Source organism: Equus asinus, chromosome 23 (genome assembly GCF_041296235.1).
Source record: "Equus asinus isolate D_3611 breed Donkey chromosome 23, EquAss-T2T_v2, whole genome shotgun sequence".
Taxonomy (NCBI): Eukaryota; Metazoa; Chordata; class Mammalia; order Perissodactyla; family Equidae; genus Equus; species Equus asinus.
Window position 1 is genome coordinate 61,875,106 of NC_091812.1, and position 27,713 is coordinate 61,902,818.

Here is a 27,713-nt window from a genome sequence, read left to right on the forward strand (position 1 = left end):
GAAGCATCTCACATGTCTCAACCAGAAGGACCTACAACTAGAATATACAACTATGTACTGGGGGGCTTTGGAGAGAAGAAGAAGGGAAAAAAAGGAAGATTGGCAACAGATGTTAGCTCAGGTGCCAATCTTTAAAAACAAAAGAAAGAAAAAAAATACTATCTACTGTGGGTCCAAGAATCCAGCTCTCAAGGAGGCGTATTCAGCCGGCAGGGGTTCAGGTGGACTGCCTGTCTGCTGGTCGTACTTCATGAGCGTTATCTTCTACGCCCAGGGTCTTGATAAGAATTAAACAGCAGAGTGTTCAGGGTCATATTCCTGGTGATCCAGGTTTATGAGTTAGGACTTTGGACTTTCGAGTCAAACTCAGGTTTGGATCCTGGTTCTGTCGTTTACTGGCTGTGTTCCGTGGGAAAGTTACTTAATCTTGACTCACCATTTCCTGATCTATAAATGAGAATAACAGTACACGTCTCATAAGGTCATGATGGAGGGTCAGAGATTGAGATAAAGCATTCAAAACGTTTAGCACACAGTGCGGGGCACACAGGAAGTGCTTATAGCTGGTGGTTTGTGGAGGGAGTTAATGGATTATTATTGTAACAGTAATAGTGTGGAATGCTGAGAGTCTGTGGCCAGCTGAAGGCAGAGGTATTGACGTGCTCTGACCGTTAGCTAAGGCTTAGGGTCCTCCTAATTAAGGACATAAGCAAAGCGACGGGGAGTGCTTATAGGTAGGACCAGAGTCTTCTTCAGAAAATAGTCACTTTGGGAAGAATGGCAGATCAGTCAATGGCCCCTAATAAACAGCAGCATCAGCTGGGGAGTCAGACTGCAGCCTGAACGCGGAAGCATCAGCAGAGCCGATGGTGCGTGTGTAAGAGAAATGCACATCACTTCTATAATAGCTGGTGGAGGCGTTAGTTTATGGTCTTTAACCAGGAAATATTAACATCCGTTACTTGTTGCCTCTTAAAATGCCCATTTAGGTCGTGATGAAGACAAGGTGAAGCAAATTAAAAAGTACCTTCAGGCTGTAGGGATGTTCCGGGATTTCAGTGACCCCTCTCAAGACCCAGACTTTGCCCAGGTACGAGAGCGCCTTCCGCCGAACGTGTGTCTGCTCTTCTTCGAGGCTGTGGTGGTAGTTGTGTTTGGCTTTTCTCCGGGCGTGTCCTTGTAGGAAACTGGTCCCTGCCAAGTCATTGCAGAAGAACAGGGTGTTAAAAGACTGAAAACAAAAAGATAAGGAATTGTAAACATATCCAAATAATATAACTTCTTCCATCCCTCCTGGCCGTTGGTTTCAGTTGGATGTGCTCTCCCTTTTTGAACTACTTACTCCTCCGATGTGGAAGACCTTTAAAGAAGGACTTGAGCTATTTAAAGGCTAAGCTTGTCATTATTACAGATGAGGAAAGAAATGGATGCGTGAATGTCTCGATTAGTTCCTATTAATCCAACCACTCACCTTCATTCATTGTCTAGAGTGCAAACTGAATCCACATTGTTCTCAGCAGCCGAGCTCAGAGGGTCGGCTAGATGTGGGACGCTTGTTTCCTTTCCTGTTAGATGGAGGGAAGGAAATATTCACTTAGACTAAGGCCCATTTCCTGGCGTTGATGACTTCATGGCTGCATCCCTCCCAGTCATCTCAGAAAAAGCGCAGTTGTGTGTGTATCATTTCAGTAGGAAATTCACCTCAGACTAACGTAAGCAATAAAATGGATGGATGAGCTGCTTTACAAAGATGGACAAGTGGAAGACACTGGGCAGCAGCTACACTGCCCACCGTGGGCTTCCTGAGAGGTGGCAAGGAGGCCCATCCCACGTTACTTAGGTGCCCACCTTGACCTTTGGAAATTCATCCCTTAAGTGTTAAAATGAACATTGACTTCCTTCTTGTTGAGTGTGGTGGTTTCGTTGTTTGTGTTGTGGTGGTGGTTTACATTCTCAGGCATGGATGTGGTTTTTCTCCGTGGATATAACGTGAGTTCTGCACTTCCTTTTCTTTTGGGTGCCCAGACTGTGGAATTAGACCTGAAAACAGTAGTGCCGTGCTGCAGTGGACCCAAAAGGCCTCAGGACAAAGTCGCCGTGTCCGACATGAAGAAGGACTTTGAGAGCTGCCTTGGAGCCAAGGTAGGCCCGCAGAGAGGCAGGTGGAAGTCCCCCAGCCTTGCTCCCGGCCCGGTTTCTTGGTGCCCAGGCTTCTTCTCAGCGCCCTCGATGATGAATCTTCCTGGAGCCCGGCGCTGAGGGCGTTTCTTCTCCGTCCTCTTCTCCTTAATGCCCCCCATTACCTAAGAGCCAGGCAGCTTCCTTAGGGCACTTGATCACCTGCAAACACAGCTCAGCCCACCTTTTATCAAAGTATATTTGCTTTTCACGTGACTCTAACTGCACTGTCCACTCTCCTTGCTCAAGCTTTTCTGGTGATGGTACTTTCGTCCATGCCATTCCCTGCCTGCATGTCTCCTCCCTTCCACGTGTCCTAATCTCTCCGCTCCTCCACAACGTGGCCTCAGATCTCAGAGCAGAAGGTCATCTTTACCTCCGTTGAATCTTCATGGCACTTGGTCTGAAGCCCTGCGATGGCTTTCCATGTTCTTTAACTTACATTATTGGTACTTTATAATACTTGTGTGTCTGATTTCCCTACTGGACTATGTGTTTGAGGATCAGATTTTTGTCAGAATCACCTTTGTATCCTGCAGAGTACCCAGCATAACATCTTGTAGGCAGTAGATTTTTGACGTGCAGTTCCCAAACAAATGAGTAGGATGGGCGATGGCTGTTCTTTTTGTGGCTCCAGCATTATACCAGAGGCCCAGCTGTACTGTGTGCACCTTGTTGGACAGGATTAGTTCAATCTGGCCAAAATGACACCTATTTCTAGATTTCCATCAGGTTAGGATCAGTGGCCTCAGTCCATATCCATTTTCATTTTTGAGGTGGGAAGGAAGTAATTGTTAATAATTTCAAAGCGGAGTAAGATTCAGAAGTTGTGACTGCCTTTTGTAAAGATGTAAAAAGAATAAAGAGAACTTTGATTTTTTGGTAGCATTTCAGAGTTTGCTGGCCAAGGTATTTATGGTTTGTTAAGAATTGGCCTTTAAAGTTATAGTTACCGAAGTATTTCTTCTTCCAAAGTGAGAACTTTTGACCATATATATATTTTTTCTTCCTACAGCAAGGGTTTAAAGGATTCCAGGTTGCTCTGGACCATCATAACGACCATAAGACATTTATCTATAATAATAGCGAATTCAGCCTCGCTCACGGTTCTGTGGTCATCGCTGCCATCACCAGCTGCACAAACACCAGTAATCCATCTGTGATGTTAGGAGCAGGTAAGCGCACTCGCATCCCTCCCCATGGTCATGGGACATGTCGGGGAAATCTCCCAGGGCATTACCCTGGGGCTTGACTGGGCTCCTCGTGTAGTACCCTGAGCCTTGTCTTTTCCAGATACAGAGATTTATTGGCCCAGAAATGTTTACACAATAACTAGCATCTAAAGCAAAGTGTTTAAAGTAGAATACATAATAGTCTTTAGAAGTAACACAGAAAATAAGTAAAAGAAAGCAAAAAAAGGTGAATTTCTGGTAAAGCCTAGAATCTTGTAACAGATTTTAGAAGGAAAAACTGTTTTCATGTCACAGAATGTTCTCTGGAAAGCCCCCGATAGGCCTGTTGTACAGTGAATTTAGTCTATCTTAGAAGTGTTATCAGGTACATCTGAATTAGTGCACAGGGCCCTGATTGATAAAACTCACCTGCCTCTCATGTAATTCTGGTTAAGCAGTTAATATTTACATGCAGAGTGTCATTGATATAAGGTCTCCTTAGTTTCCAAATTTTTGATCATCCCTAAGAGTTCCTTTTATGTCCACAGACCAAAGAGTATCAGCAGTTCTGTCTTTCTTTCTTTCTTTTTTTGCTGAGGAAGATTGGCACTGAGCTAAGATCTTTGACCGTCTTCCTCTATTTTGTATGTGGTTCACCGCCACAGTATGGCTGCTGACGAGTGGTGTAGGTCTGCACCTTGGATATGAACCTGGGCCGCCAAAGCAGAGCACACTGAACTTAATTAACCACTAGGCCATCGGGCTGGCCCCCTGCAGTTCTTTCTTTATGAAGTGAACAAGTGCCTAAGGAAAATCTTCTTTGTCCGAGAATTCATCTGTTGGCATCTCAGCTTTTTTGTTTTGTTTTGTTTTTTTGAGGAAGATCAGCCCTGAGCTAACATCTGCTGCCAATCCTCTGCTTTTTGCTGGGGAAGACTGGCCCTGAGCTAACATCTGTGCCCATCTTCCTCTCCTTTATATGTGGGACGCCTGCCACAGCATGGCTTGACAAGCAGTGCCATGTCCGTACCCAGGATCTGAACCGGAGAACCCTGGGCCACTGAAGCAGAATGTGCACACTTAACCACTGTGCCACTGGGCCGGCCCAGCCTTCTCAGCTTTCCTTGTCTGGAGCAACCCAGTTTCCCCAAGACAAGTCACCAGCATGTCTGTAGCTTTGTGTCTCTTTGTGCCCTCGTTCCTCGTTTCTTTCCTGCTCCTGTGGTTGGTCCTAGGACAGCACACCTGGCATCCTGTCACGGTCTCTGTATTTGCCGAAAGTCCGATGGACCAGGAGCTCTTCATCTTCCACTTCAAGAAATATCCGAAGGCTAGATTTTTACTTCTAGACTGACAGTATTCCTCACCAACCAGTACACAATTCATGTGCTTTAAAAAGGGCCCTTCCAATTATAATTTTCATCCAAAGAAAATGTAATTAGAAAGATCGCCTTCCCACCAAAAATTAAAAACTCATTCTGAAATATATTCCTAAACAGTTTTAGGTTTATCTCTAAAAAAAAAAAATGCACATCTCTTTCTCCGTTTCCAGGACTAATTTCGAATTTACTGCAGATACATAAATGACTTGGGGCCAGTGAGCTTTTGATCTCTGGCAGGCAGCAGAGATAGCAGACAGTGCCACCATGAAGAGAGTCAGGCTCTTTCCCGAACTGTCCGTGAGCCTCAAGTAGGCAGCCGCCCACACCGCGTCTGTGTTTACCTTTCACAGGGCTGTTAGCAAAGAAAGCTGTGGATGCTGGCCTGACCGTGAAGCCGTACATCAAAACCAGCCTGTCTCCTGGGAGCGGGGTGGTCACCTACTACCTGCGAGAAAGCGGAGTCATGCCTTACCTGTCTCAGCTTGGGTGAGGGGGAATTTGCTTTTCCACCACTGCTTTTGTTGTATTTTATTCCACACGTGTCTTGGTGTGTCCCCTTGTAACAGATGTAAGCTCATGTGAGGTCTCTAGTGACGTAGTCTCGTCTGATGGTAAGTAGACTGAAGCTGTTACACTCCAGCAGAGTGGGGCCCTCCCGTGGACAGCTGTGCTGGCTGTGCATCATACGAGGGTGCCCCCAAAGGGCAGAGCAGGGGCTGACATCAAGCCTGTGCTTTGGCATGGTGCTGCACGCTCCTGGAGGAGGGGGCGTCTTTGCTCAGTTACACAAAACTCTGCTAGAGGCGAGCACTGGCCCTGCACCTGCGAGTCTGCCCTTCGGTGTGAAAGTAATTATTTACCATGGCTAAAAATGTTCTAATTTCTTGAAGTAAATTAGTTATTTGTTGCCAAATACAGTGTTTCCAATTTCCCCATTTTCCTAATTTGGATGACATAGATTTTATTCATATTCGTTTATTCATAGATCTTATTAACATGTCATTTTCAAAAGTCAAAAGTCCTTGGGATTATATAATAGAAGTAGTGAATAGAGATATTAAATTAAATAGAAGTAGTGAATAGAGATATTACATGTCATATGTGATTTCAACTTTTAAAAAGCCTAGATCGGGGCCAGCCTGGTGGCGTAGTGGTTAAGTGTGCATGTTCCACTTCTTGGCAGCCCAGGGTTCACCAGTTCAGATCCGGGTGGGGACATGGCACCACTTGGCAAAAGCCATGCTGTGGTAGGCGTCCCACATATAAAGTAGAGGAAGATGGGCACGGATGTTAGCTCAGGGCCAGTCTTCCTCAGCAAAAAGAGGATTGGCAGCAGATGTTAGCTCAGGGCTAATCTTCCTCAAAAAAATAAGTAAAAAATAAATAAAATCCTGAATAAAGTAAGTGGAAAGAAAAAGAAAGTCTAGGTCTTTAATTGGACTCCTTTTTGTAAGTTACTCAGAAAGTAGTGCAATTGAATGGTCTAGAAAGGATGAATTCTAGAAAGAATGCTCCCAAGGATGAAAGCGATGTAGAAACAGCCGTGCCCTGAGCTTATGTCACGTGCTGTATTCTCTCTAAATCAGTGGTCTCTAGGGACTGTTGCCTGCAGAGGGGCTCACTGAGCCTTAGTCTCTGTCTTGTGCTTCTCTTCTGGCACCAGGTTTGATGTGGTGGGCTATGGCTGCATGACCTGCATTGGCAACAGTGGTCCCTTACCCGAGCCCGTGGTAGAAGCCATCACGCAGGTGAGTGAGAGAAGCCTGGGGGTCTTCAGAGCTGTTGTCTCTTTCCATATGACGTGGGACCAAAATGCTGGTAAGAACAGCTGGGAGGCAGAGATGTGGTTAGATGTATGGTCTTTGGAGTGAAGCTAAACTTACCAGCTATTTGACCTTGGGCAAGTTCATTGACCTCTTTGTGCCTCAGTTGTTACCACTGTAAGTTGGAGATGATATTAGAGCTTGTTTCATAGCATTGGGAGCATTGAGATGATAAGGGACACAAAAGATGTAGTGCGAACCCTGGCACACAAGTGTTCAATAAATGCTGGTTTTGACTACAGGGGGCTCCAGAATTGTGTGTTCCTGGTAATCTGAAAACTGGTTCCAAGTCAGACAAGCCTCCACACAAATGAATCTAAACTAAATTGCATTGGCTTGATTTGTGTCCCATAAATTCCGTAGCATTGAGAAACACTATTTGGTTTGCTTTGCATGAACTATAGAACCCATGTGAGTCGCTGTGGCTTCCTTTAGGTTCCAACTTTTAGTCTTTCCCACCTGTTCTTAGGCCCCAGGCAGCAAAATAACCAGGATGTTGCCTTTTGACCTACCTGGTATTTTCTCATGAGCAGAAACCACTGAGCGTGTCTCTCTGTGTCTTTTGACCCAGAGTGTCTCCCAGAGGGACACCTGGGGGCTCCCCCGCTGGGCAGAGAACCAGGTGAGAGGGAGCTGAAAGAGCCACGGCCACTTTGGCAGTTGGTCTAAGACAAGAAGCCCAGGGAATCTCTTCTCTCTGTGACCTGAGTTTTCTCTCCTGATGCAGGGGGACCTTGTCGCTGTGGGAGTTCTATCTGGGAACAGGAATTTTGAAGGTCGAGTCCACCCCAATACCCGGGCCAACTATTTAGCCTCTCCGCCTTTAGTAATAGCGTATGCGATTGCCGGGACCATCAGGATCGACTTTGAGAAAGAACCGTTGGGTAAGATTTTGTTCATGAGGCTACAGTCTTTTTTCCAATGAATTCAAAAATATTACCGGAAGAAAGTTACTGCTCTTTGTAATAAACAATGAGGAGAGAACTTCCAGAGATGAGATGAGAGGAGAGTCTTTTCTTTATGCCCCAATACACAGCTAAGACATAACTGAAATAAATAAGAACTTACTAAAAGGCAAAGGATAAGAAAAGGGAAATACAGCAATAAAGTAATGGAGAGCTTGCCGTTCTGGCTTCTTGCCCCGTTCCTCTCCCGAGCTCCTGCTCCAACCCGATGATAGGCGTTGTTCTAATGTCTCCTCCATAGGGACCCATCCCAGACAGTTCACCTTCTCGAAATTCAGGGAAATGGTGCTTTATTTCCTTTCCGCTGATCTTCTTGCTATGGCCTCCTCAATCCATTCTAAGCCTACTAGACAATATGAAAACAATGCCCCTTAAATTTACTTTCAGGAAATCATACCTTCAGAGGTACAGTTGATTCTCATTATATGTGGATTCTGTATTTGCGAATTTGCCTAGTCACTAAAATGTGTTTTAACCCCAAAATCAATACTCCTGCTTCTGTGGTCATTCACAGACGTGAACAGAGGGGAGAAGTCTTTGAGTCACTCAACGCACATGTTCTCAGCTGAGGTCAAACAAGGTGATGCTCTGCCTTCTTGTTTCAGCTCATACTGTAAACGTGTCCTGTTTGTGGTCTATTCAGTGCCATGTTTTTCACATTTTTGTGCTTTTTTTTGGTCGTTTCACTATTTAAAGTGGCCCCTAAGCACCATGCTGAAGTGCTGTCTAGTGCTCTAAGTCCAGTAAGCCTGGGATGTGGCTGGAGTTAGACGGGCTCCATCCAGGCAAGAGTCACAGTGCTGCTGGCCGTGAGTTTAAGGTCAATGCACCGAAAATATATATTCAATAAGGTGTCTGTGAACAGAAACACACATATAGTGAGGTCATGTATTGGTCGGTTGACAAAAATGGTGTAACCAGAGGCTCACAGGAACCTACCCCCGTATTTCCCCTATGGGCAGTGATTGGGTATTCACTAATTCAGTGTTTACCCAGACTCTATAGGACGGAACGACTATGAAGAATGAGACTTGACTGTGTGCAATAATGAAAATGGGGTCTGAAATGAAGTTTTTCTCATTAGTACACATTTTTTCCTCAGGGGTAAATGCAAAGGGACAACAGGTATTTCTGAAAGATATCTGGCCCACTAGAGACGAGATCCAGGCGGTGGAGCGGCAGTTTGTCATCCCTGGGATGTTTAAGGAGGTCTATCAGAAAATAGAGGTGAGGTGCCCCCCATCTGCCCCCAGGGACCTAAGGGGAAACCCCACCCTTTTGTCATCTCTGCAGACCTGCAGGCCAATGCGGGTGTAAACTGTCGAAAATAACGTTTATTTCTTCAGAGAACCGGCCACGTGGTTCTCAGTCATTTCTCCCCTGTGACTCACAATTTTTACAAACCCCACACTCCCCAAATGTTCCCAGATTTGGACAAGTGGGTGGCAGCCTCAAGAAGAAAGACCTCAGGTGGTGCGCCCTTCCTGACCAGCTCTCTGTAACTCTCCCCCTTTTCTCAGACACCCTGGGGTGTTGTGTCACCTGTGGTTGAGGACCCCCGATGTCACTATCATGTGTCAGTGAGATAGAATCAATTGGTTGAATGCACCTCTCGGAATTATTTGGATGCTTAAAAAATAAAAATAAAAAAGGCCACTAGTAGGAAGCACCAAACTACCAAACTGCTAAAATAAATAAAACCTTCTGTGCATGTTACAAATGGAGAGAAAAGGGGCCCACTGTTATTTTCTGAGACCCTTGGGTGTTATTTCCCCACCTGCTTTCTGTGTTAGGCTGCCCCAAGGGCTGCCGACTGGGGCTTGGGTTTGAAATATGAGAGCAGACTGTCTGGGGAGAGGGGTCAAACGGGAGTCGTATTCGCATGCTGTGCCCTCCCACAGGTGGCGCATTGGCAAATGGTATGAGGGAGTCTGGCTGACATTGGATTACATGCATTTCTCCAAAGGCTGAGTTAATGGACCTTTGGAGCGAATTCAAGCTGATTTTAATTTATAGCAGCTGTCATTTGCATCCAATGTCCGTATGACCCGGCAGTCTACTTCCCCAAATCTTCAGAGAGTAAATAATTTCCCCTTTGGTACAATCTGCATTATTATTTCATAAATTATATTTGTAAGTATATGGATTAGTTACCTATCGCTGTACGACAAATTACCCCAAAACTTAGTGGGTTAAAACAGCAAGCATTTATTATCTCACAGTTCCTGTGGATCGGAAATCCATGTGCAGCTTAACTGGGTGCCTCTGCCTTCATGAGGCTCCCATGATGGTGTCACCTGGGGCTGCAGCTCACCTGAGGGCTCAGCTGGGGCAGGATCCACTCCTAAGGGCTCTCACGTGGTTGTTGGCAGGATAAAGTTCCTCAGAGGCTATTGGTCTGGGGGCCTCGGTTCCTTGCTGACGGTTAGCTAGAGGCCTCCGCCAGTGCCTTGCTCCATGGGTCTCTTCACAGCTCACAGCAGAGTACTGGCTTCCATCAGAGCAAGCAAGCGAGAGAGCAAGAAAGGGTGAGAGAGACAGAAGGCAGAGTCTGTTTATAACCTAATCGTGGAAATGAGTCACTAGGTTCAACTCATATTCAGCAGGAGGGGATCACTTAACAGTGTGAGTCCCAGGAGTTGAGGGGGCAGGGGGGTCCTTGAGGGCCATCTTGGAGGCTGCCTATTACGGTGCACATACTTTTAAGTGACTTAGCATGGCATTGTCTAGAATAAGGAACTCTTTTGTGTGATGAGAATAAGAATAGTTTTTATTGTAGTCTTACCTTGAATATACCTTTTGTGTTTGTACGTTAAATTTTCCTTAGAATGGAATGTGATTCGATCTGCCTTTCTTTTTTTTTTTTCTTAAGACAGTGAATGAGAGCTGGAACGCCTTAGCAGCCCCGTCAGATAAGCTGTATTACTGGAATCCCAAATCTACATACATTAAATCACCTCCATTTTTTGAAAACCTGGTATGACGTTTATTTTTCAACATAATGAATTCTTCAAAAGGTTTCTTTCCTTATAATATCTGCTTTATTATCCCAGACCCGTGATTTGACTGCCTATTTCCTTAAAACATTTACCAGCCGCAGCACTTAATACTGGGGAGAGTTTGGGAAGCTGGGATATTTGGCCTAGAGTTTCTTTGTCTGGGGGTTCTGTGTGACGGTGTAGGGACACCCTGGTGTTCAAGTACCCCCTGGACATAGACTCAATAATGTCTGAGGGACTGTTCCAGGAGACCATCCCCAGGGCCTGCCATATTTAAACCTTATGCCCATAAAAACAAGGGAAGGGAATTCTTCCCTGAAACTGATGATCACAGAGTCCATTCTCCCTGGGAGGGTCCCTGTGGGAAGGGGGTGGGAGTGGAAGCCAGGATTCCAGTTGTCCACAGCATCTGAGGAGTTCTGTGATGTGGAGGGAGAGATGTCATTTGCAGTTGCATCTGTGTTGCTTTTGAGGGAATAGTGCCAATACTTGGCCTTTCCTTCAAGGCTGAGATACAACTGTTTTGGGTAAATTCACCTTAATTTTCTAAGCACCCCTGATAAAATGAAAAACTAGAATTTTCTATGTGTTGATGTAGGGCTGTCATCTGGTTTAGCCTTGGACTACAACTATTGAGAGTCCCTGGTGACTTGTGGGAGAAAACTGGGCGGACACTGACTTGTTGTGTTCTCTGCTAGACTTTGGATCTTCAGCCCCCTAAGTCGATAGTGGATGCCTATGTGCTATTAAATTTGGGAGATTCAGTAACAACCGACCACATCTCTCCAGCTGGAAATATTGCTCGAAACAGCCCTGCCGCTCGCTACTTAACCAACAGAGGGTAAGTGTGAGTGACACAGTGAGGAGAGACGCAGGTGGAAATAGAGTGAATGAGGCCAGTAACTCTCTTTTCACATGGTCCCTTTGGAATCATATTCTGGTTTATCGCTGAACCCTGGGGCTTGGAAACCAATCGCTGTTTCTGTTTGAGGCTTCAGAGCTTCCGTGGGCGACGCCACCAGCACAGGAACCCAAGCGTGGGAGGGGTGGGCGACCTTCTTTTTGAGCAGGTGCAGTCGCTGGCTCAGCTGTCATCCCTGCCCCCAGCTTGGCTCGTTGTTAAAGTCCAAGGCTTTGCTCTTAACCGTGGCAGAGCCTGGGGACACTGAGGCACTGGGCAGGGATGTGACCTGAAGTCATTGCCGTTGTTGGTCGAGAGACGTAGTCCTCACAGACAGCCGCTTCAGGGATTTCAGTTCACACCTCCTTCCGTCGGTCCTTCAGTCATATCCCGATCCGAACAGGTGCTATACCAGTGTTATCTCCTGTTATCTAATATACCTGCATTAATCGAAGACAGTCTCACTGACTTTCCATCTGACTCTCTATGAGAACCATCTGGGGAGATAAAAATTCCTGGTTCCCACCACCGCCTCCTGAATCAGCTTCTTCAAGGATGGGCCCTGAGCCAACATGAGGAACAAAATCTAACACCTTTCTTTGGTTGGTGAAAATTGACCTCTTTTAGACAGGGACTCTTCAGGGAATTGAATGAGAGAGCAAATATAACACGTTCCCAGAAAAATGCACATATCCACAACACTGTGGGTATAATTTCAGGGGTCCGTGGACGCGCTCACCTGCTCCTGAAGCCCGCTCAGACTCTCACAGTCCTCAAGTGAGATCTCCCCACTCCATCGTATTAACACGCACACAGGCTCCCGAGCATCTAACCAACAGCCCAGTGGGCTGGTCACTGTGTCCACTGTGAGATGCTCTTCCTGACCTCACAAAGTTTCCTTTCAGTGGGGCCCATGGACAGGATTCTTCTCTGATTTCAGGACCAGGATTAGCTGTTCTGCCCCTTTGGCGCTGCTTTGATTTCTGTCTTATGAAAATTGTGAGTCATTTTGCCACTTGTGTCCTCCTTTGCGCTGAGTTCCTGATAATTAGTTCTTGGAACCTAGTTTAGGTTTGCCCCGCTCTTGGCTCCATCTGACTGGCCTGCCCTTGTGGTTCTCTCTGCTCCCTCGCTCCTAGCCATTTTTAGTATTTGACCTTTTATGAAGCTTCATAGGCTATCCTAGTGAATAAACTAAGTCAAGACCCTTCTCCTGATTTGTCTACCCGTATTTATGTGACTATAAGTTGACCCTGGAAAATATGGGTTCCCACCCTTCACCCCCCACTTCTCACCTCTCACTCTGCCCTCTGTGGAATCTACGGGAACAGCTTTTCTGCCTTGGAAAACAATGGTTAGTAGAGTTAGAGAAACAGCCAGCTTATGGGTTTTTTCTTTTTTGGTGTAAGTTTAATCTTCGTTCAGTTCACTAAACCAGCTCCTCTCCTGCTTTCCTTATTAGCCTGACTCCACGAGAATTCAACTCCTACGGTTCCCGCCGGGGTAATGATGCCATCATGGCACGGGGGACATTTGCCAACATTCGCTTGTTAAACAAGTTTTTGAACAAGCAGGCGCCGCAGACTATACATCTGCCTTCTGGAGAAATTGTGAGTATTGTCGAGAAGCCAGCATGTGTCCGGCTCTGGGTGGTTGGCTGTTTACGCGGTCACTTTCCTTTTGGTCTTATTTTTTCTTCGCAGCTCCATGCTGCTCTGGCTTCCTATAGCCCCTCTTGCCAGGGGTCCATCTATGACGGAGTTTATCCCTTTAAACTGCGAAACCTCCTCTTCCTGCTTAGAGACTCTGCTTCATGGTTTAACTAATTCTAGTTCCCCTGGGAGTTGAGCAGATAAAGCCTCTGAGTGAAATTTCATCAGTTGAGAGTATTTGAGGGAAATTCCAGGTTAAAGCAGAGGATCTGTGTCCAGAGTGCTATTATATGACTTCATTAGCATTTAATTTAGTTCACCATGCCACTAGGAAAAGAAGGAATGGAGAGGCCTGCTGAGGCCCGCCGGGTGCTGACGGGAACCACTGGAGTTGGCCTGTTCCGGCTGGAGCTGTTCATAGAGGTGGGGAAGGCCTGCGCTTGCGGTCGGACAGGCCTGGGTTCAAGTCCCAGCTCCACCTCATACCAGCTGTGCAGCCTTCACAAGTTATTATCCTCTCTGAGCCTCGTTTTTCTTACCTGTGAGGTAGAAATAATATCTACCTTGTAAGGCTGGCGGGCTTAAACTTCAGTGGAAGGATGAATGAGACTCCTCGCATAGTATTTGGCGCATGTGATGACTTCCCAGTGTCACGTCCCTTCCCCGTGCATGCTGCGAAATGGCTTGAAAACTGTTTAAGCTACTTGAGAAACAATCCTCCCAACCTATTTAATAATAAGAAGAACAGCTAATGTTTATGTGGAACCTAACTACATCCCAGGTACTGTTTTAAGCTCATCACATATGTTGACTTATCTAATCCTCGTAACAACCGTTGAGGTAGGTACCATAATTATCCATGTTTTAAATTGGGAACTTGAAGCTCAATGAGCTCATGTAATTCCCTGAGGTCACACAGTGGAGAAGCTGAGATTAAAACCCATGGAATCTGGCCCCGAAGCCAATGCCATTTACACCGCCCATGCTGCCTCACACGTGACTGATCGTATTCTTGTGCAGCAAACTCTGTCTTCTTAGATGGTCATTGATCACCAGGACCCAGCACAAAGTCAATGCTGGGTAGTTTATTCTACCAGGGATGATAAACAAACCATTAAATGAAAAAGGTACAGCTAAATGGTAGAATGCCCAGGAGACCGAGGGGAAGGGCTTGCAGTCCTGGAGACGGAGGGCCTCCAGAAATGGTCACAGCGAACTTCACTGATGTACAAGCCTTGCCCTGACACACAACTTCTAGTCATTTGTTTAGCACCTCATCTTAAATAAGGAGACAGCATCAGAGATGAGCAGACATTTGAGCCAAGCCTTGAACTTCAAAGGCAGACCTAAACAAAGAACAGTGGACTAAAAATGCGAAGAGTAGAAGAAAACTTCAAGAAAGAAAATTGTCTCTTCACAATGATAAGAGATGATTTTCTGTTGCTATAACATCATCAGAGGACAAGAAAGAGCTTTAAATTAAAAAAAAAAATCTCCTAATAAAATTCATGGGAAAAGTTGAGAAAATCTCCCAGAATCTAGAACAGAAAGACAAAGGGAAAATTAGAGAGACAATTTAAGAAAATAAAGGAATGAACTGAGGTGGCCCAATATCTAACTGAATAGAGATGCTAAAAAGAGGACAGACAGGGGCTGACCCAGTGGTATAGTGGTTAGGTTCACATGCTCCACTTCAGCGGCCCGGGTTCATGGGTTCACATCCCAGGGGCAGACCTACACACCGTTCATCAAACCGCACTGTGGCAGCGTTCCACATGCAAAAGAATAGAGGAAGATTGGCACAGATGTTAGCTCAGGGCCAATCTTCCTCACCAAAAATAAATAAATAAATAAATAAATAAAAAGAGAATAGACAAAATGGAAGAGAAGAAATGATCAAAGAAGTGACACAAGGCGGTTCCCCAACTGCAAGACCTGCGACTCCAGATTGAAAGGCCCACTGCAGGCCCAGCCGACTGATTAAAGCAGATCCACTGCAGGTCTCCATGTCACTGTGAAGTTGAGAACCCCAGAGAGAAGGAGAAGGTCTAGAAACTTCCAGAGACAGAAAAACAGCTTATACACAGTGACTGGGGATCAGAAGTGCTCAAAGTAACACTGGAAACTTAGACCGAGGTAAATGATTTGCACCCTAAGATTCTATGTCCCTCATACTACCAGTCAAGGGAAATTAACGTATTAACGCATTCAGATGTTCAAAAGCCCTAAAAGTATCCCCCAATCCCTGTCTCAGGAAGCCACTTTGTGAATGTGTTCCAGCAAAACAAGGGAATAAACCAAAAAGGGGAAGATGTAGGATCCAGGAAGAAGAAATGCAGGGAACCCCAAGATGTCCGCGAAGGAAAATTGCACAATCCCGGCATGCACCCCAGTCAGTCCCGACAGGAACAGGACCGAGGGCTCCAGGAGTCATATTTCCATGGAGGAGATTTTAAATGACAGATTGCCTGATATGGTTGAATGTCTTTAGAGAGGATTTGTACTTGAGGCAGAGCGTTTGGGGATTAATTAGTGGGTAGGGACATAGAAACAGGTGAGCACACACAAAAATGAAAATTATTAATTCCAGTGGAAATTTTTTTTAAATTGCCAAGAAAGGAAATCATAGTACATTACATGGCTCAGGCGTAAATAGCATTGACATAATCATCATAATGCAAACACCAAATACTGACTTACCAAAACATGTGACATGATTCTATTGGGCGGCTGGGGAGAGCGGAGGTTGGAGAGGGGAACTGGGGAGCGGTGGTTAAAACCAAATCCTCATCAAAGGAGAAAATTGATGGATGATAAAAATGGAGCAATGAAGAACTACGCCTAGAAGATATAGAGGCACAATAACAGAGGAAACAACTAAAGTTTATGGTCCCTTCTTTGCAAGAGGGAGAGTGCAGGGGGCTGTTGCTTTGTGAGCTGTTGAGTGCTCTCCGCAAGGCGTGCGTCATAGAAGAATCAGGAGACAGAATCCTAGACCTGCTCAGTCCCCCTGATCTTGGGTCACGTGACCTGCTCTGCCATGGGGTTGACAGCTTTGCAGTAGTTTTGAAAGCACTTTAAAACACAAAGCTAGTAATAGATATCTGAAAATATCAGGTAGGTTGTTTCTTTCTGGTTTTTGAAAGGGTCCAGACTATTTGGTTGGACAGGGAAAGCTTTCACTGTTTTTGTAACAGTTTCTGTCTGTATTCATGAGTTCGGTCCAGCTGAAGACACAGAATCCTACCCGGCTTGGCCTAATGCCGTGTGAAGTTATAGCCACAGGCTCCAGCAGTCCTCCAAAATCGTATTGTGTGAATGCCTCCCTGAGAGTTTGATTGAACACCTTCTACAGCTCCTTTCAAGTAAAACATTCTCTCTCTTGAGGGATTTTGCTTTCTAACCCACATGGCCAGAGAAAACCATCATTTCAATATTCTATCTCCAGCGATGATATCAGATTTCTTTGTAGAGTCTCAGCACAGAAGAATATTCAGAGTTCCTGTGAGAAACAAATGAATCTATTTGTGTAAGATGTTTCCCATAGATGCTAAAATACTAGTTATCTGTCCCATCTGTTACTGATTGGTGCTTCCTTCTCTGTTTCCATTCTCCACCCTTGACCTCTGTGTAGAAGGGTGACTGATAGAAGTTTGCATTTTATGTAATTTCAGAACAATTTACCTTCTTTGTGTTTGGCCACCCTTCAGGACTGACCATCCCTGAGTCTCTGATACTAAGTCTAAACCCAGGTTTTGGTGGAATTCTGTGTTTTTTAAGCTTTAAAATAGTTTAAGCAATGGAAGAGGGAAAAAAATCTGATTTAGTTTCCCTGACACCCTAGGATTTGAATGTTTTTCTAAAACCAGGACAACAGTCAGGCATTTCAGCTAAAAGAACATACAATTCAATTTGGTGGGGGTAAATGGATGGGGTTAATTGGGAATCTGTAGATCAGGCGGCTGCTTAGTTGAGTTTTCCATTGGCTTTGCATTGACTTGGCCAACTGCAGACCCTCTGACCCTGACCCTGTCACCGGGGCTCACTGGCCTGTGTCCACACTCTGTGCCTTTACTGCATCTGTGATACCTTCCTCTTCTCTCCCTCAGCTTGATGTGTTCGATGCCTCTGAGCGGTACCAGCAGGCAGGTCTGCCTCTCATCATTCTGGCTGGCAAAGAGTACGGCTCGGGCAGCTCCCGGGACTGGGCAGCCAAGGGGCCGTTCCTCCTGGTGAGTATGACGCAGAGACCTCCCAGCAGGCAGCTGCCCCTCTGAACCGGAAGAGAAGCTGGGAGGGGGCCAGGTAACTCCAAGAAGATGCGGTGGAAGAGCATGCTCAGAAAAGCATGTGATGGTTGTTCTCCTGCTTCTGGGTAGATCTGGATTTACTTCCCTTGGTGAAGGGTATCTAGAGTCAAGCTGGTTCCCTTAGATCAGACATTCACATCCTGGGAACCATGGATCTTTGGGAGCGTCTATAGAACAGATGGAGGAGGGTCTGTGAAGTCTCTGAAATTATACCCAAAAGTGTGTATGTCTGTCTTTTTTTTAATGGAGAAAAGTTTCATGGTTTTCATAATGTTCTCAAAGGTTGAGGACCCAAAATTTATTTCAGGCCATGGTACAGGTGAATGCAAGGGATCAGCCAGGGCTGCTGTTACTGTGGTGTGTGTTTGGTTCACACAAGGGAAATAGTGAGGAGCCGGGCTTTTGGATACACTCGGGGAAGGCACCCTTTACAGTTGCTTTTCGCAGCCTGTGAAAATCTGCTTGTAGACACCATAGAAAAGGAAGCTCTGTCCGTCCATAGACAGACAGCTCTTTAGAACCTTCAGCCATTTCAGGGCTTGACCTGCTGGCGCTGTCCGCATGGGAGGGGCCACGCAGGGAGCAGAGAGCTTCACCTCTGGAGCCTTTGCTTGCCCTGAAAGATGGCAGAATCCTGAGGGCAGACTCCTGCTGCCCAGCTTTGATCCTCAGGGTAGGGTACAATGGCTTAGCTGATATCAATTTCAATGATTTATGGCTCAAGCAAATTCATGCACTTGGGAAACACTGAAAAAGTTGATATCCACAAGTGGAGTGAAAAAATGTGTCTGGCTGGCAGGCAGCCCTCCAGACCTCCAGGCTTCTAAAAAACATCTTTGAAGATCACGCCTAGGTTGTTATCAATTACTTTGGTCTGTGGAGAAGAGAGATGCTCTCAGATTAGTTGGTAGTATGTCAAAGGCCTGCCTTTTCTAGAAACTGCTGAAAAGAACTGGGGAAATTACAGAAGAAGGAAAGGATTTCAGGAAGGGGGATGGGAGCTAATAGTAGAAATGAGACCCAGGCCGGGAGCAGTTAGATGGGGCTCTGTAAGGTCCAACGGAGAAGAAGAGAGCCGGCACCCGAGGGGCCTCCGGAGCTGAGACTTCTCTGCAGAACTTCGAGTTCAGCTGCCAGGCGGCCGCAGACACTTCCATCTGTAGCTGCCCCCCTGGGCCACTCGGCTGTGCTGGGCTGTTTTCACACTGACGGGGATAGACAGCTGTGAGCTACCCGGTCTGCAGCACCACACAGCCCTTTACACTGAGCCAGCGACGTGCACAGTGTGTGTTTACAAAGATTTTCACCTTCTCCAAAATAAATACATACTGTAGAGGAGGAAGACATTTCCTCTATCCAATGTGGGTTCGTCTGGCCAGAGAATGAATTAAATTCACATGAGACAGAATAGCAAGAGAAAATTAAACAAAGCTTTATGAGGAGCACGGCTCAGGGCCTTTCTTCCCGAAGGAAGAAAGGGCACAGAAGAAGTAGGGTGCACAGAGTGGTTATATACTCCCAAACAGGATGTTTCACATATGATTGAAATTTCCCTCCCACAATGGTCACAAGATTGCCCTGTCGGCACAGTGCTTGATGGACACAGCAGGTAGTGGGTCTGCTATCGGAGGGTGTAGCAGGAGGCCAGTTTATTGTCTTTGAGCTGGGTGGTCACAGGTGAGCGCAGCAATCAGTTCCTAGCCTAAGGAAAGATGCTTAATCCTTAAAGAAATGCCAACATTGGGAGGGGGAGGGAAGTCAGTTACAGAGGTTACCAGAGAAGCACAATAAAATGCAGATTTAAGTCCTTGCCTTCCCCATTGATTAAGAGTTTCTAGAGATAAGGTCATCTCCTTTCTTCTTCCTGGTACAGAGAGGGAGATATCTTTTCAGATGGAGAGTTCCTTTACAATGTAAATGTCTCCTAACAAAGGGCAAGCAAGTTCCACCCCTCAGAGCCTCCTTCCCTGTCCCAGTTTATCAAAAGCAATCAGCCTCAAATAATCCTCATGCCAAAGAGACATATCTGGGGGGGGGCCAAATCCAGGTCCCCACAATACAAAATGTCTATACACAAATCCATACAGAACATCTACTGTCCTGAAGAATCTGCCTTCCTCTATATTTGTTTTTAAATTTGGAAACACCTCTGGGATTTTGAAAACCACCTGTGCCCAGATCTCATCCCCAGAGATTCTGGTTTAATTGGTCAGGAGAAAGGCCTGGACTTGGGGGCTTTGAAAGCCCCTCCGGGTGATTCTAACACACAGCGAGGTTGAGAGCTCCTGCCCTGTTGCCACAGTCCCCGGACCTCACAAGACCTCCCGCCTTCCTCTCACACTCCCTGCGAGAGATTGTGGTGCAGTCAGTCTGGGGCGGTGCCCAGGAATCTGCATTTTAACAAGCTCCCCGAGTGCCCCTAATGCAAGGAGTCTTAGAAGTGTGCGCTGGATGTCAGGAGGCCTCTCAGGGGTATCTTCATATTACACTAGAGTTAACTGATATTTGAGAATGAGGTGGTCTAGTTGATCAAGTATCCTAGCTTGTTGAGCATTGCTATATATTGCCAGTTACAGACAGACTTAAAGGAAACTTAATATCAAGACTAGTCAATGCAGTTTATTCTTGAAACAGGAAGTGTAAAAGCAGCACACGGCAGGTAATCATTTACTTTGTGATATGCTCTGAAAGTTGCTTTTCTGATTAAATCTTCTGTGTCTGCCGATGCATCTACAATAATAGCAGATTTTAAGGGAAGGGAAAAAATTTTCTTTGTGTTGTTTTGTGTGTGGATTCCACATACAGAGGAAGTTTGTAACAGATGCTCTCTCACAAAGGGCTGAGTGCGTGGTCAGACCGCACGGGTGCAGATACCAGATCCTACCACTGACTACCAGGTCCAGGGGCCAGCGGGGCAGCAGCCCCACCTCCCGGGGTTGGCGAGGGTGGAATGAGAGAATTCATTTACCAGCTCACGTCGTGCATTGTAGGTCCTTAGTTCAGACTAGCAGCTGTGTTGCTTATAACTAGAGGGTAGCATTTTCTGTAGACGATTAATTGGTTCTTACAAAGAATTTAGGCGCGAGAAGAGTTTTGACTTCAGAAGGCTTCTGTAAAGTTTCTGAGTATCTAGAGAAAACTCAGAACTGTGTCCACCCTGCTCTCTTGGCCCATCAGGGAATCAAAGCTGTGCTGGCCGAGAGCTACGAGCGCATTCACCGCAGTAACTTGGTCGGAATGGGGGTGATCCCGCTCGAGTATCTCCCTGGGGAGAACGCAGACACCCTGGGCCTCACGGGGCGGGAACGATACACTGTCAGCATTCCAGAAAACCTCAAACCACGAATGAAAGTCCAGGTGAAGGTAAGCTGGAGCGCCTGCACGCCACACCCAGCTGAGAGGGACCCTGTGTTTGAAACCAGTCTTGTGAGAAGGAAATCAGTGGGATTTGGAAGGGAAAACTATCACTCATTAGGGCTGCGTTAGACCCAGGAGTTCTTTCCGCACCTTTTCCACCCGCCTGCACAACACAGTGAAGAAGACATGCCTGCTGGTTTGCTGTTCATTTCTGTTTATTCATAGAGTTATCCTCAGTTCCGTTCTTACCCACCAGCCCCACTAGCTCCTGTTTCTCCTGATCTCAGGCAGCCCCAGGGAATAGTGATGAAGGCTCAGGGATAGGACATTACCTTAAAAACACCTTTTTATTATAAGAATGTGAACAACAGACACACTCGCTCCGTCCCTGAGCCTCACCCCAGGCCCCAGACTTGGATCAGCCCAGAGGCAGAAATGACAGCTCCCTAGGCCAAGGAAGGATGGAGCACCCAGCACCAAGGTCCCAGGTGATTAGACACCCGGGGGGTGAGGGGGTGGGGGAGCGGCTGAGGTCCGTGTCCCAGGGTGAGCAGCAGGGTCAGCCGCCTGAGGGACAAGCTAGATGAGACCTCTGCTGCCCAATATGACACTTGAATCCGCAGGGAGCTCCCAGAGAGGGTTCGGAAAACAGCATCCCAAAGGGCACTGGTAGCAGCTCCCTGAGAGGCTATTTCGAATCCTCAGGTGTCTTGGGCTGCTGTCACTTTGTCCTCCGCAGACCAGTCTGCTGGGGACTGCGCTGAAGTGCTGCTTCGGGCTCCGCGGCTCTGACGGGCAGGCCGCACTCCTCGGGGGGCAGTCCCGGGGGTTGGCGGGGTGGCGGGGGGGGGGGGGAGGGGGGGTGCTGGGGCCGCCCTCTCGCAGTGTCCCGCCTCCTCCCTCAGGAGTTCTCTTCTGCTTTGTCATCACAGCTGGACACCGGCAAGACTTTCCAGGCTGTCATGAGGTTTGACACCGACGTGGAGCTCACGTACTTCCACAACGGGGGCATCCTCAACTACATGATCCGCAAGATGGCCAAGTAGGGCTCGCTCCTTGGGAGCCTGCGCCCCTCCGGCCGTGCCCGGGGCCGCCTCGCGGGGGCGTGCCTGAGCCCGGGGTCCGGGGCCAGGCCTCCAGGCGCAAAAACAGCCGTTTCTGCATCCTCCATTTCTGTTCAGCTTTGTATCTTTTTCTAGAATTTGGAAGCTAGAATGGTGGGAATGTCAGTAGTGCCAGAGAGAGAGAACTGCGCTCGTCTTTGATGTTACTGATCACAGAATGATGATTTTTCACTCTTACCTGCTAATGTTCAGTCTTCTCGGAAGGTGTCTCCCGCCCTTTTTTTTGTTCCCCTGTTATCCTCTGCTCCGGGAAACCCTTCCCTGGGGCTCCTTGGCCTTGCCCATTGCACCAGCGTTAACTGACAGGTGGTAGATAAGAACTTTCTACACTTCAAATCAGAGCGTGACAACGCCCCCTTCAGAGTGGATAATCCCGCCCCTCGTGGACAGGTCAAATGCTGACAGTTTTTGATTATGTACCTTTTGATAGATCAACAGTAAAGAAATGTGAAGTTTTCTTTTACTACCTTCAGAAATTTTCCTAGGAAATTCATTGGTCAAGAGGAGGACTTTGGAGGCGGTTTTAGAGAGAGACAGAACATTTCTAATTTGAATAAGATTAAATCTATTTTCAAGGAAAACGTTTGACTTTGGGATTGAATTCTGCTGTGTGTGTGGCTATAGTCTGGGGGTACTTGGAGCAGCGCCGACCTCAGAGGGCAGCACCCTGAAGCCCAGAGGACCTTCCAGTTCTGTTTTCACAGCCACATCTCTGCAAGTAAAATGGAAGTCCAGGAGCCAGGCTGTTCTCCGCCCTGTTTGGGGCCAGACGGGAGGGTCGCAGGAGCGCTAAGGTAGTATAGCGAGCAGATCGTAATTCTTTCGATTTTCATACGTGTTGACCTGTTCATTTTCATCACTGATGTCATTGTAGGCACCTGTCTAGTCTACTCCAGCTGCCATATCAAAGCGTCACAGCCTGGGTGGCTCGAACAGCAACAATTTATTTTCTCACAGACCCGGAGGCTGGAAGTCCAAGATTAAGGTTGCAGACAATGCATTTCCTGGTGAGAGCTCTCTTCCTGCCTTGGATGGCCACCTTCTCTTGTGTCCTCAGGTGGCCTTTCCTTAGTGCCCATGCGTGGAGAGAGAGAACAGCTCTCGGGTGTCTCTTCCTGTCAGGGCCCCACTCTGCGACCTCCTTTAACCTGAATTCCTTCCTTAGAGGTCCCATCTCCAAAGAGTCACAGTGTGGGGCACGGCTTCAACATATGAATTTGGGGGTCACACAAACATTCAGTCCGTGACAGGGCACCTTGTAGCCTGCATGTTAGTCTCTTTGTAATGAGTCTTAAATCCCAGCGTTAACGCTCAGGGGATGTGGCTTGGACATCGGAAGCCCCAGGATCAAGAACTGCCTGCACCTCTTCCTGAGGAGGGACAGCTTGGGCTCCTGAGCATCCTTGCCTCTAGGTCCTGGCGTCTAAATTGTGCTCATGAACAGAAATTACCAACAGACCGTGTTATACAAAAAAGCCTGTGACCCTGAAATCAGGATCAATCCCAGCATAAAACCACCGAGAAGGCTGAGAGCAGACCTCCACCCCCTTAGCTCCCTGTTACTGAGCATCCGGGGAGCGGTCTAGCTCCCCTCATTCAGCAGTTATGGGGAGCCAGGTTCCTGGTTATGACTTGCGGAATGGGGTCCCTTCACTCTGGATCCCCCTCCTGTACCTCCAAACACACCCTCCATCCTTTTCTTTAATAAAGTGTCTTGGCCAGTGTCACATCCTTGCCCACAACAAGGCTCAACAATAAGTCCCTTTTATCTGGTTTCTCAAAAAGGCACTGGTCCTCTTGCTCTCCAGATTGAAGGATGCTGCTGTTGCTGGAGCCGCTCCTCCTTCCTCTCTATGGGATCCCATCTCCTCGTTCTTGCGTTTTTCTAAACCCATTATTGCCTGATCCCTCCTAGGGAAACAGGCATTCCTTGGTCTGCGCAGTGGGTTCACTCACAAACTTATTGAATGCAGTAAATAAGCACATGTGTCCTTGGCTGTGGCACAGCCTTCATGTAGGAGTGTACACACATCCCGTCTTTATGGTGCAGGGAGAGTAATCTAGGGGAAGGATATTAGTCATAACTCTCTTAGTTATGCTGTTAGAAGCACAACTCAAACTGGCTTAAGCAAAAACCACTAATAATTGGTTCCTAGAACTTGAAGAACGGGCATGGCCAAGGCCACACGCTTGATTGGATCCAGTGACTCGAACTCAGCCCCCTCCCACCTTTTTCCCTCTCATCTTACCTTCCATTTGCAATTGCCTCATTCTTCTGGGCCATTCCATGTGCCGGGGGTATGGCCACCGGCAGCTCTGGGTAACAGTTAGTAATTGTGATCTTAGCAAGTTGGCTCCCAGTGGTCCCCAGGCTAAAAATATTGGGAGTTTCCTAGTCACCTAAATGAAGAACCTTCTTTGGGGCACAGTTTCCCTTTCAGGGTTATGTTAGGACAGTGTGGCGTGGCCCACAGGGTTATGTAGGAGAAATGTAGAGTTCTGTTCTGAAGTTACTGCTGGTTACCGTTACCAAGTAACCAAGCTTCCACTGGCTGCCTTCTTGGGAAGTTGTCAAGTGTCACGGCCACAACAGAATTTAACACCCACGTGGCTTTTATTCACCCAGACAGCCTAATTATCATGAACAAAGATTATATAATTATAGCTGAAATTTTAATAGTTTTAATAATTTGCATCCCAAGAACTGAGGCCTACATATTCAATATAGATTTATTGAGTGAAATTTATAGTTTTATTTGATAGTATAATAAAACATAGTTACTGGTAAGATCCTGTAATTAATTCTCCAGTTTGGTTCTGGCTGTCTAGTCTGCACCAGGGCAGACACCTGCTACTGTGCTCCTGTAGGACATTAACAACGTCCCATAAGTAAGAGGGTTTCAGGGTCAGTGTATTTGGGATATCGGGTTAACTAGGTCTTATTGCGGCAGAACTGACAGAATGACACACGACAATGAAGGCTGTAAGTCTCTCATTTGAGGGGAGGGGGCAGCATGCACCACAGAAACACATTGGACCACAGAGCACTTTCTTCAGAGCATCTCATAGCACTTCGGGTCCACAAGACGTGCTTGAGGAAACGCCGACCTGACGGCTTGCGTGTTTTTAAAATTTGAATAATAATATCAACTGTAAAGACAGGAATCAGAGTTTACTGCCCTTGTTATGCCATCACATTTGATTGAAGGCGACCTTTCATTTTCAGGTGAAAACCTCACAGTGTCAGCACCAGCAGGGATCACAGAGATAACCAGATCCTGTGGTTGTATAAGGGATTGTATCTGAACCACCGAGGAACTTCAAAAACTACACATGGCTGGACACCCTGCCAGGATGTTCTAACGGGGCTGGGCATGTGCTCATGAAAAAGACTCTGCAGTTGGTTCCAAAAGGCAGCCTTTGATCTAGAAATCCAATGACCAGCATTTGGGTGTCAGTCAAGAGTTTGCAATTTTTAAACCCTACCTACCAGTGTCTTTCCTTCAGTAAACATTAACCAAGTGCCTACCCTCTTCCAGGCTCCAGGCCTGGCAATGGCTTGACTCCAAGCTAAAGCCCAACAAGGAAATTCTGAGTTTGCTTGCTTCAGCTTTAGTCTGCCGCCGTCTATTGGCTGAAGAGAGGACCATTCACCTTCCTCCAAACTGAGCCATTTAGACACTTGAGAGAACTTTCTCAAACAGATTTCCAGTAGATGTTTTACACATCCTATTGGAGTTCTGAAACAACAGCATCCAAAAAAGGCAATCGCATTTAAACAGAGACGCCTGTGAGACTGTGACTTGTAATAAGAAAAACAGGCCTACATATTTGTTCTTCATCCCCATTTCTGGCACAGAGCTTCTAAAACTCTTGGAATTTCCTAAGTGATGACAGCAGCAAAGGTGTCTTTTGTTATGTTAATGAGGTGACTTTTGGAACACACCTAAGGATGGGGTCTGCTTGCCAGGAGAATCAACCGTGTGATTAGAGGGTTGGAACTTGCAGTCCCACCCCCTGACCTCTGGGGAGCGGAGAGGAGTTGGAGGTTGAATCAGTCACCAACGGCCAGTGATTTAATCCATCATGCCTACGTAATGAAGCCTCCATAAAAACCCAAAAGGACAGGGTTCAGAGAGCTTCCGAGTTGGTGAAAGCGTGGAGATTTGAGGAGAGTGGTGCACCCAGAGAGAGCTTGGAAACTCCACGCCCTTTCCCCGTACCTCACCCTATGCATCTCTTCCGTCTGGCTGTTCCTGAGTTACATCCTTTTATAATAAACAGGTGATCTAGCAAGTAAAACGTTTCTCTGAGCTCCTTGAGATGCTCTAGCAAATCAGTAGAACCCAAGGAGGAGGCCGTAAGAACCTCCAATCTAGAGCCACTTGTTCCAGAAGCACAGGTGACAACCTGGACTTGTGATTGGCATCTGAAGTGGGAGGCGGGGGACACTCTTGTAGGATGGAGCCCTTAACCTGTGAGATCTGATGCTATGTCCAGGTAGTGTCAGAACTGAGCCAGAGAACTGCTCAGTGGTGTGGGGAAACCCCCCACGTTGGAATTGGTGACCAGAACCTTAATACGCTAATGAAATATAAATGGAAAATGAATAAAAATCAGCAAGGAAATTGGCTTAAATAACCCATTTTAATTGTGACTTACTAAGACTACCTCTAGTAATAACAATTATCAAGCAACTACTGTGTATATCATGTACTTTTCATACATTATTTCAGTTAAAAACCCTCCACTAACCCTTGTTTTACAGATGTAGAAAATTAAGCCAAGGAGAAGTTATGTACCTGGTAGGTTCTCTGAGTCTCAGCCAGATGAAATGGAGAGTGAGGGAGCTGTAGCATGTCACCCCACTGATCTCCAGGCTTGATTTGGGGTATATGGGTGGTCTCTTGGACTCCAAAGATGTAAACAGGTGCCACTTGAAAAGAGTTATGCAATCACATATGTTGAACATATTATTAACATTTTATGATGTTTGGAGGTTTGTTTAAGCCATTGATGGTCCTGGTGAATTACAAACAACTAATCTGAGTCTGTTTTAAGAAGCTGCTTCAATTACTGTAGAGCCTACCCTGAACCGAACACAAAATATCTTGGCCTGGATGGAAACAGCAAAACTCAGGCAGCTGTCTTCATGTCTAGAAAATCCAAAACTAAGCTATGGAGCATCAGCAAACCTTGTTAAGTGACACAGGAATGGCATCTGGATATGTATTCTGATTTTGTAAATAGCAAGAACAGAAAATTAAACTGCCTCATCAGTATCACCCAAGGGACCTAACCGAGAACACAGTCCAAATGTTGACCATCCACTATTGTTGGAAAATGGCCTGAGATGACCATTCAAAGGGAATGATGGTACAGGTTAAGAAAGCAAATTAATAGGGCAAGAGGTACAATCAACTAAAAGAACAGATATCAGCTTCTCAAGCACTACCGTATCATTTACATGCCCCCATTACTAAACGTCATCCACTCGAGTTTTAAGATTACGTGCCACATGTTGCTACACAGAGAACATGAGCATATGTAACTATGATACATATGTATATGTACATATATTGAAGCCTTGGAATTATCAACATTTAAGGGATCGCAAAGAGGAACCAATAGAAAAGACTGGGATAGAGCTGCAAGGGAAGAAGCCAAGAGGGAGTTCCAAGAAAGGAGTGCTCAACAGGACCAAACGCAGCAAAGAGGTCGAAAGAGAAGGACTAAGAAGTGCCCAACGGATCTGGCGACCAGAGTCACTGGTGACCTTGACAAGAACAATTTCACTAGATTGTTAAGAGCAAAAGCCAGTTTACAGTGGGTTAAGGAAAGAAACGGAAG

General features: G+C 46.5%; 1 protein-coding gene and 1 long non-coding RNA gene across 4 annotated transcripts in view; one reads left to right on the top strand and one right to left on the bottom strand.

Annotated features, from left to right (window-relative positions):
* ACO1 (aconitase 1) overlaps positions 1-22,444 on the top strand; it is a 59,739-nt gene extending 37,295 nt beyond the window's left edge. For 2 of the 3 annotated variants that reach the window (XM_044756536.2, XM_070495566.1), the window contains exons 10-22: positions 990-1,090; positions 2,026-2,142; positions 3,194-3,353; positions 5,083-5,218; positions 6,396-6,480; positions 7,283-7,439; positions 8,623-8,747; positions 10,393-10,497; positions 11,218-11,360; positions 12,883-13,030; positions 17,182-17,304; positions 20,560-20,745; positions 21,672-22,444. In XM_044756536.2, the coding sequence (XP_044612471.1) occupies positions 990-1,090; positions 2,026-2,142; positions 3,194-3,353; positions 5,083-5,218; positions 6,396-6,480; positions 7,283-7,439; positions 8,623-8,747; positions 10,393-10,497; positions 11,218-11,360; positions 12,883-13,030; positions 17,182-17,304; positions 20,560-20,745; positions 21,672-21,785 (1,700 nt within the window). In that variant the 3' untranslated portion in view covers positions 21,786-22,444. Of the gene's footprint in view, positions 1-989; positions 1,091-2,025; positions 2,143-3,193; positions 3,354-5,082; positions 5,219-6,395; positions 6,481-7,282; positions 7,440-8,622; positions 8,748-10,392; positions 10,498-11,217; positions 11,361-12,882; positions 13,031-17,181; positions 17,305-20,559; positions 20,746-21,096; positions 21,228-21,671 lie in introns of all 3 variants that reach the window. The other variant, XM_070495567.1, reaches the window with a different exon arrangement.
* LOC123280076 (uncharacterized) lies at positions 1,065-9,958 on the bottom strand. The gene is made up of 3 exons (XR_011497279.1): positions 9,835-9,958; positions 1,472-1,565; positions 1,065-1,194 (listed from the first exon to the last, which is right to left on the bottom strand). It is a non-coding gene; the product is annotated as an uncharacterized lncRNA (long non-coding RNA).
* Positions 22,445-27,713: the final 5,269 nt, after the last annotated feature.